The sequence below is a fragment of the Scyliorhinus canicula genome, chromosome 26, assembly GCF_902713615.1.
Source record: "Scyliorhinus canicula chromosome 26, sScyCan1.1, whole genome shotgun sequence".
Classification (NCBI taxonomy): Eukaryota; Metazoa; Chordata; class Chondrichthyes; order Carcharhiniformes; family Scyliorhinidae; genus Scyliorhinus; species Scyliorhinus canicula.
Window position 1 is genome coordinate 5,592,283 of NC_052171.1, and position 15,946 is coordinate 5,608,228.

Genomic DNA, 15,946 nt, shown 5'->3' on the forward strand with positions numbered 1-15,946 from the left:
GAACACTTTCCCTGGTCCTACAGCACCAGGTCTCAGCAAGGCCTACCACTCAGTAAGCTGACACAACCGCTCGGTATAAACTGGTACTGACAGCCAGAAGCTGGCATTACCACTCAGTAAGAACTGGCAGTGCCTGTCACCCTCGCAGAAACTGGCTCTGTTACTCCCAAGTGATTGGAGGCATCCTCGGGATTGGCTCAAGTTTTAAAATGTCTGCATCCATCAGGATGAATGTGCTGCGTAAATGATGACCTGATGCTTAAATTCATTGAACATAAGAACTAGGAGCAGGAGTAGGCCATCTGGCCCCTCGAGCCTGCCCCGCCATTCAATGAGATCATGGCCGATCTTTTGTGGACTCAGCTCCACTTTCCGGCCCGAACACCATAACCCTTAATCCCTTTATTCTTCAAAAAATTATCTATCTTTACCTTAAAAACATGTAATGAAGGAGCCTCAACTGCTTCGCTGGGCAAGGAATTCCATAGATTCACAACCCTTTGGGTGAAGAAGTTCCTCCTAAACTCAGTCCTAAATCTACTTCCCCTTATTTTGAGGCTATGTCCCCTAGTTCTGCTGTCACCCGCCAGTGGAAACAACCTGCCCACATCTATCCTATCTATTCCCTTCATAATTTTAAATGTTTCTATAAGATCCCCCTCCCCCCTGGATGCATTTGCATTTTTAAAACTGTGTCCTCATTTCCATTTGATCAGAAGAGTTTTTTTCAAATCAAGGGACAGCAGATCAGTGAATCAAGGAAATCGGAGACAGATGATACAAGATGATTAAAAAGTGAAATACAAACACAACGGTTTTGGATTAATAATCTGCAAAACAAAATAATTCAGACGGAAAGATTCAAAACCCAGTGGGAGAGTTAGTGCACCAGAGGGACGAACTTAATGAGCTCCGAGTCTTTCCTTCAATCCTGGCTTTCCTTGTGTCTTTTTTTTTGACTGACTGATACTCGTCCCCGCAGTTGAATTGAGGGCGTGAGTTCGAAACGAGCCAGGACAACTGTTTTTTAAAAAAGCAGTCTTTCTTGGTAAGAAGAGTATCATGGGGAAGAAAGGGGATTAATTCCCATCTGCTTCAGGGGAATAAATAAGGTTTGAATAGAGCCTGCTGACACAGAAAAGCTCACAGTCGGTGTGAATGAGTAAATTGCCTTGATGTTGCCAGAATTGTGCTAGAAAAGGGGGGAGGGCATGGTGCTTCCATTGTCGCGTTATAGAAAAATAGAAAAACTGCAGCTTTGGGATCTTGCCGAGTTGATTCGGTCTGTCAGTAAATTAAAGAGAGATTTCTTCGTTACTTCTGCAATGTGTCTTTTATTGCATAAATATCTCTAGCTGCCAAGTTCCAGTTCTCGGGGATCCAGACTAATGAAACTCCTGCTCCCATAAGTGCCTTCCTGTTTTACACTTCTTAATTCCTCTACCCAGGCAGAATTTTTTCTCCAGCACTCATTTGATTTTAAGAAAAAAGTTATTGCTTCGCTGTACTTTAATGGTTTTTAACGCTGTGTGTGGAAGCTGCCTGAGTAAGCTCTACACATTCATGGCTGATTTTTTTACATCCCAGGTCACGGTTCACAGTCACAATCACAGAATAATACAGTGGAGAAGAAGCCATTCAGCCCATCGAGTCTGCACCGACGCATGAAAAACACCTGACGTGCCTGCCCAATCCTATTTGCCAGCACTTGGCCCATAGCCTTGAATGTTATGACGTGCCAAGCGCTCATCCAGGTACCTTTTTTACGGATGTGAGGCAACTCGCCTCTACCACTCTCCCAGGCAGTGTGTTCCAGGGTCGGAATTCTCCGACCCCCCACTTTCATTTCGGGACCAGGGATAGCTTTGATTTTATACTGAGGGTCGTGAGGCTGTGGAAGGTGCGGGTGATTGAAACAGACACTGTGGTCTGGGCTCTCCCTTCTGGAGACTAAGTGCTGCCACCGGTGGGGAATTGCAGTAACTGCGTGGCGCCATTCGGATTAGCTGGGGTCAGGAGTCGCGTTCAGAGCCCGACAAAATGGAGCAATATTTCAGGCCTCCACTCAGCACAGGCTGTCATTCCAACGAAGGACATGGCTGCTAAAAGACCTGCTCCATTGTTCCTCGGGTTGAACGTTGAACACGTGCTGGACGATGTTGAGGTGGGACACTTGTTCCCCAGGGTAGGGCTGAAAAGTCAAGCCCGCAATCCTGAATGAGGCCTAGGGTGAGGTGGCAGAGGCTGTGAGTGCTGCCTCCCACACCAAGAGGACCGGCTAGCAATGCCGTAAGACAATGAACGACCTCCTTCGAGCAGCTCGGCGAGTAACCACCTCCTTGTACTCCAGTCCCTCATTCCTCACATCTGCCCCTAATCCCCTCGAGGCCATTAACACTCCATCTGCCTTCATCTCCCTTACAACCCACCTTCAACTTTCCACTCACCTTTAGTGTACCCAACCTTGCCCCCCTCCCCACCTCTTGGTATCTCCAACTTACGCTGCATATCCCTGACCCTGTGCCATGGCTAGGTGTTTTTGAAAGTTTGGCCCATTAACTATTCTTTTACTTTTCATCGATCTGAACCTCTGGGAGGCTGTTGCAGCTCAATGGGCAAGCTCAGCAACTGTTCCCAGGCTCAATCTGTGATGCTTTCCTTCTTTACATATCTGCAGAATCAGAAATCAAAGAGTGTGTGTTATCACCAAGGCTACTTGTTAGGAGGTGGTCAATGCACCTTGTGGAAAGGCAGCATTGAACTCGAAAGTTAAGCAGACCTAGTTTCGGAAGGAATCTCAGAGCAGTAAGGGAGCTATTCAAAGCAGTGTTGTTGGCAGTGTTATCACAAAGATTTAATTCCCCAGTCTTCACTTGGCCAGCAACGTCTCCTCTTCAGTTTCATGACCAGAACCAACTTCCATCCTTTACAGCCACACGCCGCCTGGTTTAGTACCAAACTGCCTGGATTATGCTGTGTGTTGAGCTAACAGCTGGGCAGCTGTGGAGGCTGCACATTTGGTAGTAAATCCCCTGGGCTACGGAGTCTACTCAAGTAGCCGTGGTTCCCATTCCTGTCTGCTTCCTCCTGGAGCAGTATCCCCCAAGAAAGAAAGTGCGGGGGCAGCACTGTGGCGCAGTGTTTAGCACTACTGCCTCACGATGCCGAGGACCCAGGTTCGATTCCGCCCCCGGATCACTGTCCGTGTGGAGTTTGCACATTCTCCCCATGTCCGCGTGGGTCTCACCCCCACGACCCAAAGATGTACAGGGTAGGTGAATTGACCATGCAAAATTGCTCCTTAATTGGAAAAAAATAATTGGGTACTCTAAAATTTACGAAAACAAAGTGTGTGAGGTGTTAGTCGTGAGCACTGAGAAGATCATGGCGTTTGCACCCTGTTCTGGAGGTGGTATTTCACTGCTGTATGCTCGAGATCCCGAGTATAAACGGCCCCTTGACACGACTCAAAAAGTGGGGCAGTTCTCTGTGTCCTGCCCATTAATCTCTCCGCAGTCAACATCACTAAAACTGATTTCCTGCTCATTGTGTGCAGGTTTATTGCAATATTTCCTGACATAATAACAATACCTATATTTTTGAAATAATGGCTTATCTGTGAAGAGCATTGTTACACATTAAGGGACTGTATAAATTCAGTTTCTGTCTTTTACAAATGGCTGCATCTCAAAATGAACCTATTCCAGGGAGGAAGTAACAGTTCATGGTTTGGTTCTTCCACCTGTACTGTGACGAATAAATGCATGCCATATCACATTAAGTGTGTAAGTGGAAGAAATTTACTTTGCCTAGGGGTTGTACCTGGAAGTTGAACCTGTACAGCTGCTTCTAGTCTTGCAATGTGCTTAGAATCATAGAATCATGACTTTTTTTTAGAATCATAGAAATCTGCAGCATTCATCCCTTGAGGTGTTTCTTTGAAGGAGCAGTCATGCTTAGTCCTCCATCTTAGCTTTTTGTACATAACCCGTTATTGTATTTTTTATAATCTTTATTGTCACAAGTAGACTTACATTAACAGTGCAATGAAGTTACTGTGACAATCCTCTAGTGGCCACACTCTGCCGTCTGTTTGGGTACACAGAGGGAGAATTCAGAAGGCGGGATTCTCCTGGATCAGCGAGGTGGCCCCATGCCAGCGTAAAAAACGGAGTGAACCACTCCGCCGTCGGATTGACCAGAAGTTGCGGAATTCTCCGCACTTCCGGGAGCTCGGCCGGCGCTGCAGGGGTTGGCACCGCTCTAGCCGGCGCCGAAGAGACTGCGCGAGCTAGCGCATGCGCAGAACCACTGGCGTGGCTCGGCGCATGTGCAGACCGGCTGGCATAGTCTGACGCATGCGCTGGGGTGTGTCATCTCCGCGCCGGCCATGGTGGAGCCTTACTGGGACTGGCGCGGAAGAAAGACATGCCCCCACAGCACAGGCCCGCCCGCAGATCGGTGGGCCCCGATCGCGAGCCAGGCCACCATGGAGACCTCCTCAGGGGGTTAAATCCCCCCCGAGGACCGCACCAGCCAACTTAACTGCCAGGTCCCACCGTGGCACGTTGGTGGGACGGGCCAGAAACCGAATGCCGCTCAGCCCATCGGGACCCGAGGAATTGAAATGAAATGAAAATGGCTTATTGTCACGAGTAGGCTTCAGTGAAGTTACTGTGAAAAGCCCCTAGTCGCCACATTCCGGCGCCTGTTCGGGGAGGCTGGTACGGGAATCGAACCGTGCTGCTGGCCTGCTTGGTCTGCTTTCAAAGCCAGTGATGTAGCCCAGTGTGCTAAACAGTCCCTTTAGCATAGAACATAGAACAGTACAGCACAGAACAGGCCCTTCGGCCCTCGATGTTGTGCCGAGCAATGATCACCCTACTTAAACCCACGTAACCCGTATACCCGTAACCCAACAATCCCCCCATTAACCTTACACTACGGGCAAATTAGCATGGCCAATCCACCTAACCCGCACATCTTTGGACTGTGGGAGGAAACCGGAGCACCCGGAGGAAACCCACGCACACGCGGGGAGGACGTGCAGACTCCGCACAGACAGTGACCCAAGCCGGGAATCGAACCTGGGACCCTGGAGCTGTGAAGCATTGATGCTAACCACCATGCTACCGTGAGGCATACTACCGTACAGTGTGCTAAATTGCCGGGGGGGGGGGGGGGGGGGGCGCTGCCAAGGCCCCCGACCGGCCTGACGTGATCCCCGCCCCGAAAACTGGCACCGGAGAATTCGGCAGCTGACGTCGGAGCAGCGGGATGGATTCACACCCCCCCCCCCCCCCCCCCCCCCCGGGGATTCTCCCCCCCGGCCGGGGGGGGGGGGGGGGGGGGGGGGGGGGGGTCGGAGAATCCTCCCCAGAATGTCCCATTCATCTAACAGCGCATCGTTCGGGGCTTGTGGTAGGAAATCGGAGCAACCAGAGAAAACACAGGCAGAACATGCAGACTCCGCACAGACAGTAACCCAAGCCGGGAATGGAACCTGGGACCCTGGCCTGTGAAGCAACAGTGCTACCGTGCTGAAGATCCTCATCCTCAAGTAGCTATCTGCCGCTCCTTTAAAATTATTTCTAGAATCAGCCTTCAGTGCCTTTTCGGGCTGAGAACTCGGAGTGAAAATATGTCACTTCATCTCCTCTCTAGAACCGTTGCCAATTACTTTAAACGTGGTTACAGACTCGCTCGCCAAATGAATAGTTCTTCTTGATCTGCTCTTTCAAAATCTTTATCTTTATTATTGTCACAAGTGGATTTACATAAACGCTGCAATGAAGTTACTGGGAAAAGCCTCCAGTTGCCCCATTCCGGCGCCTGTTCGGGTACACCGAGGGAGAATTCAAAACGTCCAATTCACCTAACTCACACACCATCTTGAGAAACTCTTTGTTATTCACCTCTCAAACTTCTTAACGTCAAGCAGAACAATTCTAACTTTTCCAGTCACTCCTGGAACTCAAGTCCCTCATCCTGATAGCCTTCAGCATTTTCGGCATGGCTTATGATCATTCTTCACTGAGACTCCATCCCCTAAGGATTAATAATCGTCTCCATCTCCATGACCTGCTGAGCATTCAATCTTAGCTTTCTCGGCTGACTTAATCTGCATCGACATTCTGCTCATATACTTTCGGATCAAAATCTATTTAGCTGAAGCTGTGATTTTAATGACTTGGGTGGCCTTTGCTATCTATTAAAAAAAAAAATCAAAGAATGTTTTTAAGGACATGTTTGAGTTAATTGCAACATCCCTGCAACCTCAGCAAGAGTTTTCGAATGGCTCTGTGCAATTTACCCTGATTTATTAGTCGAGCTGAAATCCTAGTGTGAGCTGACAGTATATTTGTCATTACAATTGTACGCGGTACTGAATACAGGACACTACTTCCCTGAATTGTTGATAATATTCAGAACAACTCTGTGCCGTAAACAGCTTGTCGCTGATGGTAATAGTTAGACGTATTTGTTTGGGGGGGGGGGGGGGGGGGGGGGGGGGGGGGGGCTAGTGGGTGGGGGTATTTCAAAGCTTCAAACCCACTCTTTATCGGAGCTGTGACTATACTTTTTTTAAACAAACATTTTATTCAGGCATTTATGGTTTTATAACAACAAAAGATACAAATACAAATGTAAACATAATTCAGTGTGTGACACCCCCCTCCAACTCTCACTGGTCCTGCCTAAGCCAAACAAAAATAATCTAACTTCCCTGCCCCCTTCCTTCCTAACACCCCCCCCCCCCACCATTGAATCTGCTCACAGTTTAGTTTTCCCTGACAAAGTCGATAATCGGCTGCCACCTACGAATGAACCCTAACATTGATCCTCTCGGGTAGCACGGTGGCGCAGTGGTAGCACTGCAGCCTCACGGCGCTGAGGTCCCAGGTTCGATACCGGCTCTGGGTCACTAGATTTTGCACATTCTCGCCATGTTTGCATGGTTGGTTTCACTCCCGCAACCCAAAGATGTGCAGGGTAGGTGGATTGGCCACACTAAATTGCCCCTTAATTGGAAAAATGAATTGGGTTATCCAAATTTATTAAAACAAACATTGATCCCCTCGGGGCCGAACTTAATTTTCCCAAGCCTGAGAAACCCAGCCATGTCACTAACCCATACCCCTGATTTCGGGGAGCTGTGACTATTCTGATGCTTGTCTGTTTGCAGCCTGGGGGAATTAAACCATACAAGATGTGGGATAGACCTGAGTATCATAGCCACACTGCAAACTGTCCTCTGAGACTGGAGGAAGGCACTGTTCTTCATTGCACTGCATGGGGTGGGTGTCCAATGAGAAGACCGCAGGGGTGAATGTAATATATATATCACAGGCAGGAGAAAAAACTTTCTCTTTGGAAGAAAAGGCTCTGGGGAAGGCAGGGAGAGGCCAGCGAAGTGGAATGTTGCCCAACCATAAACTGGTCAGAGAGGAGACAGTTTCATTTGCAGAATCCCAAATATGCTGTTGGGAACACTTTGCGTCCTCAATTAAAAATACTTCTCCCTGCAGATGTGCAAAAATAATGGATTTTTCACAAACTCTGCTTTGAAGAGAGACACGGAGTAGAGAGAGACGGAGAAAGCTCCTCAAGGAGAAGCTGATATTGAGAAACAATCAAATGTATAAACACATCTTGTTAGCACTGTGAAGAAGCAATGAAGATTGAAATTGTATTTCCCCAAGCGATGTGTTCACTGTAATTATTTCTGATATAAAGAAAGAAAGAGGCTGAACTGCTGTCAGGACACCTCAGCACATACTTTGTACTCTGTGTGGTCTGGGAGATGAAAAAGAATCCTTTTCAAAAAGTGATGCACTGAATGGTCCAAACCTGATATCACAGGGCCGTGCCAGTTGAATTACGCTCCAGCCAATTTAACTCAAAAGTATTTGCGGAACCAAAGATCCAGTACTCATCCCCAGGAATAAATTCTCATCCTTATGTTCGAATGCTACTTCCTACCACTATTCCCTTCCGGTTCGACAACCCTCCCTTGTGGCTCCAATTCTGGCCTCTTGCCCACACCTGCCTTCCTTCACCCCACCAATGACAGACATGGCGTATTTGAAAGTGCCCACACTCTTTGCATTTTATGCATTTTGCTGATTGTGGTTAAAACGCTGCGACAGTGGGGTTTCCGACACACGTCCAGTGGCAGAGCAGGAATTCCTCCAAGTAAATTTCCACCCCCAGTCTTTGTGGTGACGTCTTCTTCAACCAGGAGGTCAAATGTCTGAGGTATTTTCATCATTGCTGCTTGCTGGCGTTTCACGCTTTTAATACCAAATAAACTTGCAAAGGGTATTCAGTAACGGTTGTTTTTCTCCATTTCCACAGTGGGTCAAGGTATCATCTAATGTGGTCTCCTAGAGAGCAGAACTGATTGGATTGCAGATCTACACTGAATTAACTCATCAGAGGCAGGACATGGAAATGCAGTAAATATCGAGGGACACATTGGCAGAAAGGGCAGGTGCATGACGGATGGGATTTAACACAGGAAACTGTGACATTAGATATTTGACAGGAAGAATGAGAAAAGATGTACTAAATAATACAATTTTAAAGATGGTCTAGGAAAAGAGAGACCTGTGTACTTGTGTAGATTGTTATGGGAGAGGTGTATTTAGAACCCTAAAATGTATCATGGAGTTCAACCAACCCCCACCTTTAATGGATTGTTGCTTTTGAAGCACACGGCTTGTTCCTCAGGTGTGGTATTACAATTATGGGCACGTGGTTTTTAAAACAAAACAATGTTTATTCCATGAACTCAAATTAACCTTTTAAATAAACATTGGATCTCTTAACACCCCTTACTCCAAAGATAACCCCGAAAATAATACAACACTACCCAATCCTGCAAACTGTTCCTTTACACATCCAAAAGTCTGAACAAATCCTTCAAACAGAAGCACATTAGATGTATTTTCTATACTGAGACCTTTTTACAATTCAGATTTCACCAAAGGATTAAGAGATAGTTCTTCATGGATCACCAGCAATGCAGCTCACAGCCACCAAAAAACACAGTCACACCCAAGCTGCTGTCTCAAAACTGAAACTAAAAACCCAGAACTAACTTCAAAATGGCTGAACTGAGCTCAGCTGCACCCACTCTCTAACATCACTATTTTCTTAAAGGTACATTGCTTAAACATTAATTTCTTAAAGGTACTCTCAGATGACAAGATACATACAAATCTATGAAGTTGACAGGCCATGTTGAGAGGACAGTTCCACACAAGGTCTCCTTATTGACTTTATTAAGACACAAAAGCAAAAGAAGTTCTGCTGAACACTTGACAAAAGTTTTAGAATTTAGAACAGTACAGCACAGAACAGGCCCTTCGGCCCTCAATGTTGTGCCGAGCAATGATCACCCTACTCAAACTCACGTATCCACCCTATACCCGTAACCTAACAACTCCCCCTTAACCTTACTTTTTAGGACACTACGGGCAATTTAGCATGGCCAATCCACCTAACCCGCACATCTTTGGACTGTGGGAGGAAACCGGAGCACCCGGAGGAAACCCACGCACTCACGGGGAGGATGTGCAGACTCCGCACAGACAGTGACCCAAGCCGGGAATCGAACCTGGGACCCTGGAGCTGTGAAGCATTGATGCTAACCACCATGCTACCGTGCTGCCCTTTTTTGGTTGAGGCCTTCGCTGATTTGTCCTGTTGTTTGATTCTGGGTTTCACACTTTAGGCAGAATATGAAGGTCTTGGTGACGGTGCAGGAAAGAACGACGAGGATAATACCAGCGCTGAGGGACTTTCAGTTATTTGGATGGTCTGGAGAATCAGAGGGTTTTTCTCAGAACAGAGGTTGAGATGGAATTTAACAGAGGTATTGAAATCGTGAACTGAAAATGTAGAGTTGGTTACTCGGCAACACTGATTCACAGTGATTGAGAAAAGAACCAAAGGCGACCTGAGGAAAATGTGTTTTTTAAACAGTGACCTATTGGGATCTAGAACATAGAACATAGAACAGTACAGCACAGAACAGGCCCTTCGGCCCTCGATGTTGTGCCGAGCAATGATCACCCCACTTAAACCCACGTAACCTGCATACCCGTAACCCAACAATCCCCCCATTAACCTTACACTACGGGCAATTTAGCATGGCCAATCCACCTAACCCGCACATCTTTGGACTGTGGGAGGAAACCCACGCACACACGGGGAGGACGTGCAGACTCCACACAGACAGTGACCCAGCCGGGAATTGAACCTGGGACCCTGGAGCTGTGAAGCATTGATGCTAACCACCATGCTACCGTGAGGCCCCAAATCTGGAATGCATTGCCTGAAAGAGTCGACTAAAGATTCAATATTGACTTTCAAATGTTTGTATTGTCATGTGAGAGTGCCTTTAAGAATTGAATGTTTAAGAAATGTACCTTTCAGAGATGAGGCTGATCATATTACTGAAGTGATGTCACGGGGGGGAGGTGGGGGGGGGGGGGTGTGCGGGGGAGAGCTGAGCTCACTTCTGTTTTTTGGGAGTTTTAGTTTCAGTTTGAAGAAAGCGCGTGTGAGCTGCATTGCTGGTGATCTCTGCCACGAAGGACTATCTCTTAATCCTTTGGTGAAATCGGAATTGTAAAAAGGTCTCAGTATTGCATATAAATCTAATGTGCTTCTGTTTGAAGGATTTGTTAAGTCTTTTGAATAGTGTAAAGGAACAGTTTGCAGGATTGGGTAGTGTTGTATTATTTTCGGGGTTGTCTTTGAAGTAAGGGGTGTTAAGAGATCCAATGTTTATTTAAAAGGTTAATCTGAGTTCATGAAATAAACGTTGTTTTGTTTTAAAAACCGCGTGTCCATAATTATAATACTACACCTGGGGAACAAGCCGTGTGCTTCAAAAGCAACAATCCATTAAAGGTGGGGCTTGGTTGAACTCCATGATACGTTTTGGGGTTCGGAAAACACCTCTCCCATAACAGTATACACAGGCAGAAAGGGGAAGCATCGGCAGGGCTACAGAGAAAGAAAACAGGGCAACAGAACTAGTTGGATAGCTCTACGAAAGAACCACAACAGGCAGGAAGGGTGGAATTGCATTCTTTTACGATGTAGCATTCCATGAATCTGTGAATAACATTTTTGCCCCTCAGCAGGTGGATGTTGAGGAAGACTAGGACTGTGCTTACTTGCAGTTTGAAGAAAAACTCTTGCTACCTAAGATCATATGGAAAGAGGTATTAGAACTGTCAGGGGTTAACGGAGCCAATACCTAGCACCTTCTGTGGCTAGGAAAAAAATGAGCAAAACACAATTATGATGGAGAATATCAAAAGAATAATTGGAGACACATAGAGAGAGGTCACAGTGTGGACTATCAATTACCCAGCTTGAAAGCAGCGCAAGTGAGAGACTTTCACAGCTAAAGCTCTCAGCGGATTGGCGCTTGTTAGTTCTGATTTTCCCTTCACAGTAATGCTTTTATGTCTTAGTTTTGAGATTGGAAGTTTACAGATGGGTTCAGAACTAATCAGGCCCATTTCTTTTTCACTCTGTGCACACAAATGACTGTTAATGAGTGTGATGGATGCCAAGTAAATCTGAACAGAAAGCACCTGATGCCAAGAAGAAACCGAATGGCCCTTCTCAAGGGAAAAGTGAAGCAACATCTTGGACAGTTTGTGCACCTTGAAGCATTTGCAAGAGGTGTTCTGTAATGATGGTACACATTTGAGCTGCAGTGAGTAATGAGGCCCACCCGCCTCGGAATTTGTATGAGGAATCCTCCCTCAGCAAACTTAAGTATTTTTGTGTTTACCGCCCTCTTTGAGTCTTTTGGGTGAAGAGAATCCAATTCATGGTCCCCACAAGGGAGACATACGAGATCCAGGCATTACCCCTGACCTCATGCTCATCTTAGCCAGAAGGCTGAGAAGCGATTATTCTTGTGCAATTTTAAAGGAAAAGTGTCCATGAAAATCTGAGTAGATAACAGGGTTGGATCCCAGCCCCTCCTTACGGCTTCCTTGGTAGAGTGAATTATAAATCACTTTTCTTGAATTGAATGGACAAGGGTGAAAATAGTGCTCTTCATTTCCTTACTCCTTCTGCTCCTCGAGGAGAGGTTTTTACTCCAGCTGTGTAAAGCATATTCCAGTTGCTCGAGGACTCCTAAGTCACACGCAACACAAAAATACAGGCCCATTTCTGGAAATCAGAAATCAAATAACAGAAAGCACTGTAAAACACTCGGCAGTTCTGGCTGGAAGATATTTGAGGTTCAGCAGTTGTTCGGCATTTTCTGTTTGCTAGATTTCCCATTCTTCCCTTTCCCTCTACTGCGCTGCTGGAACTATTTACTGTTTATTTAATCTCATCTTTTGTTTCTTGTCTCCTTGCATATCCCTTTTCCTTGCACTATTGTGTCCTTTGTCATCAAATCACTCCTTTAGAATAGAATAGAACAGTACAGCACAGAACAGGCCCTTCGGCCCTCAATGTTGTGCCGAGCAATGATCACCCTACTCAAACCCACGTATCCACTCTATACCCGTAACCCAACAACGCCCCCCTAACCTTACTTTTTAGGACACTACGGGCAATTTATCATGGCCAATCCACCTAACCCGCACATCTTTGGACTGTGGGAGGAAACCGGAGCACCCGGAGGAAACCCACGCACACACGGGGAGGACGTGCAGACTCCGCACAGACAGTGACCCAAGCCGGAATCGAACCTGGGACCCTGGAGCTGTGAAGCATTTATGCTAACCACCATGCTACCGTGCTGCCCCCTTTCTCCCATATAACATGATTACTCATTTCCCTGTGTCCATCCTCAGAGGCAGAGGTTTTCTGTTGGCCGCGCCCCTCCCGCGGTGGGTTTCCTGGTCGCTGCCCCCCTCCTGCGGTGGGTTTCCTGGTAGCCGCCCCCCTCCCGCGGTGGGTTTCCTGGTAGCTGCCCCCTCCCGCGGTGGGTTTCCTGGTAGCCGCCCCCCTCCCGCGGTGGGTTTCCTGGTAGCTGCCCCCCTCCCACGGTGGGTTTCCTGGTAGCTGCCCCCCTCCCGCGGTGGGTTTCCTGGTAGCTGCCCCCTCCCGCGGTGGGTTTCCTGGTGGGCCCCCCCCCCCCCCCACCTCCCGCGGTGGGTTTCCTGGTGGGCCCCCCTCCCGCGGTGGGTTTCCTGGTCGCGGTGGCGCCTGGCCATCAGCTCCAGCAGGATCTTCCCGTTTCTCCAAAGTCATCGACCATTTGCATTCTTCGCCAGCCACATCGGCGATTAACCTGCCACACGGAAGATCCCACCAGTGGGAAGGACCGGAAAATCCCAGCCTTCGTGTGAGGATGCTTCCTGATGGCACTACTGAGTGGCCTGACTCTAATTTACAGTTTACGCCGTTATGATCTGGGCTCCCCAGAGTGCGGGGACCCGTTAGCACAGTGGTTAGCACTGTTGCTTCACAGCTCCAGGATCCCAGGTTAGATTCCCGGCTTGGGTCACTATCTGTGCGGAGTCTGCACGTCCTCCCCGTGTGTGCGTGGGTTTCCTCCGGGGGCTCCGGTTTCCTCCCACAGTCCAAAGATGTGCAGGTTAGGTGGATTGGACATGCTAAAATTGCCCTTGGTGTCCAAAAAGGTCAGGTGGGGTTACGGGGCTAGCTTGGAGGTATGGGCTTAAGGACGGTGCTCGTTCAAAGGGCCAGTGCAAACATGACGGGCCAAATGGCCTCCTTCTGCACTGTGAATTCTATGATTCTCCCTTAGAGGGATGTTGGCTTATTGACCCTATCACATCTTTTAATCATCCGAAACACCTCCATCTGATCACCTCTTCAACTATTCTCTAAGTAGGGGCAGCACGGTGGCGCAGTGGTTAGCAATGGCGCCGATGTCCCGGGTTCGATCCGGGCTCTGGGTCACTGTCCGTGTGGAGTTTGCACAGTCTCCCTGTGTTTGTGTGCGTTTCGCCCCCACAAGATGTGCAGGGTTGGTAGATGGGCCTTGGAAAAAAAGAATTGGGTACTCTAAATTTATAGAAAAAAAAACTATTCTCTAAGTAATATCAATAAAAATACAGTAGCGATTGGAAATCTGAAATTAAAAAGCAAATGATAGAAATACTCAGCCGGCTTGGCAGTGTCTGCTGACACGGAAACAGAGTTAAGCTTTCATGGTCGATGACGAAATCGCTCTGATTGTTAGCTCAGTGCAATTGGTAAATATTCTCACTTCTGACTCAGAAGGTTTTGCACTCCAGTTCTACTCCAGGTGTTGACCACGTGTAGCCAGGGTCGCTGAGGGAGCTCAGGATATTTGGATGAGATGTCAGAGCCAGACCCAATGTCACCATCTGAAGCAGGGCAGCAAGTCCTCCCAAGCCTCAATGCCGTGTGTTTTCTGGATAATTTCAAAGTATGTTTGGGACAGACAGCTATTTCAGCAACAACATAGGGCGGAGGACGTGTGTGGTGATTTTGGTGTCTAATATTGACTGCCTCAATAACTGTGGGGCTTTTTCACTCTTTCTATGATCTGCATGCCAAGTTTTCATTCACTTCTCAAATGAGGGCCTGAGGTGCTCCGGCTTTGAGCTGCCTGCTTTTCCAATACATTCAATAATTCCCAGCCAGAACAAGCTGAGAGGTTATAGCCTGGATCCGCTGAGACTGGTGGGAGTGAGCAGTTTGTGAGCTTGCTATGTTGGGGGGGGGAGATTCAACAGCTGGGAATGAATGACCTGGTGCAGGAGTGCACAGCCAACAACCAACAGGATGCAATCCTCATGCTTCATCTTCAAGGGGAACATGTCCTGCAGAATTTGTTTTGGCCTGCAGGAAAAAGTCTTCCTGTGAAGCCACTTTGAATGAATTTTAGTTCTTCCCTGGTAAGCAATGCCCTGATTGTAATCGATTTTTTTTTTAATGCTTTTTTGCAGCTGGTGGGACTTCTCATCTTGTGTATTGCCATTTACGCAGAAGTGGAAAGGCAGCAGAATAAGACAATGGACAGCTTCTTTATTGCTCCGGCCGTCATCCTGTTGCTGCTTGGTGTGAGCATGTTTACAGTCTCCTTTGCTGGCATGGTTGGAGCTCTCCGAGACAACAGGTTGCTGCTTAAAGTGGTGAGTCCCTTATTAAAACAACTAAATGCTTTTGGCTGACAGCAACCTGCCAGATAAACTCTGTCGGGTGCCTCCAGGCAGCTCATTGCCGGAATAATAATAATCATCATCTTTATTGTCACAAGTAGGCTTACATTAACACTGCAATGAAGTTACTGTGAAATCCCCTAGTCGCCACATTCCGGCACCTGTTCGGGCACACGGAGGGAGAATTCAGAATGTCCAATTCATCTAACGAGCACGTCTTTCGGGGAGAAAATGCAGATTCCGCACCGACTGACCCAAGCCGGGAATCGAACCTGGGACCCTGACACTGTGAGGCAACAGTGCTAACCACTGTGCTACGTGGAGCATTTCCAGTTCCTGCCAGTGTCCCTCAGGTAGCTCTTTGCAAAAGAGGGGAGCAATCAGCAGTGATCAGGAGGATGGGAAGCAGTGACATGTAAGAGGTTGTAGGGAGTCGCTGGGGAGCGAGGCAGTGACAAGAAACAGAATGGGTGGAAGGAGTGATCAGCTGGAGGGGGCAAGGGAGAGATTGGGAGAAGGGGGTGACAGTGATCAGGAGGGAGGAGCAGGAGAGGGAGGAGGAGTTCAATGTAGTGGTTGAGAGTGAGGGGGAGGAGCAGTAGTGAGAAGCAGCTCATGGCTTGACTCTGAACAGCAGGTAAATCTCTCTCCTAGAATAATCTTTATTAGTGTCACAAGTAGGCTTACGTTAACACCGCAATAAAGTTACTGGTGAAAATCCCCCAGTCATCACACTCCGGCGTTTGTTCGGGTATACTGAAGGAGAATTCAGAGTGTCCAAATTACCCAACAAGACA

The 15,946-nt window shown here is 47.6% G+C and overlaps 1 protein-coding gene across 1 annotated transcript in view; it reads left to right on the top strand.

Moving 5' to 3' along the window:
• Positions 1-15,946, top strand: part of zgc:110329 (uncharacterized protein LOC550500 homolog) — a 213,665-nt gene that overhangs the window by 27,719 nt on the left and 170,000 nt on the right. Inside the window, exon 2 of the mRNA XM_038785594.1 lies at positions 14,937-15,122. Within this exon, the coding sequence (XP_038641522.1) occupies positions 14,937-15,122 (186 nt within the window). The remainder of the gene's footprint in view (positions 1-14,936; positions 15,123-15,946) is intronic.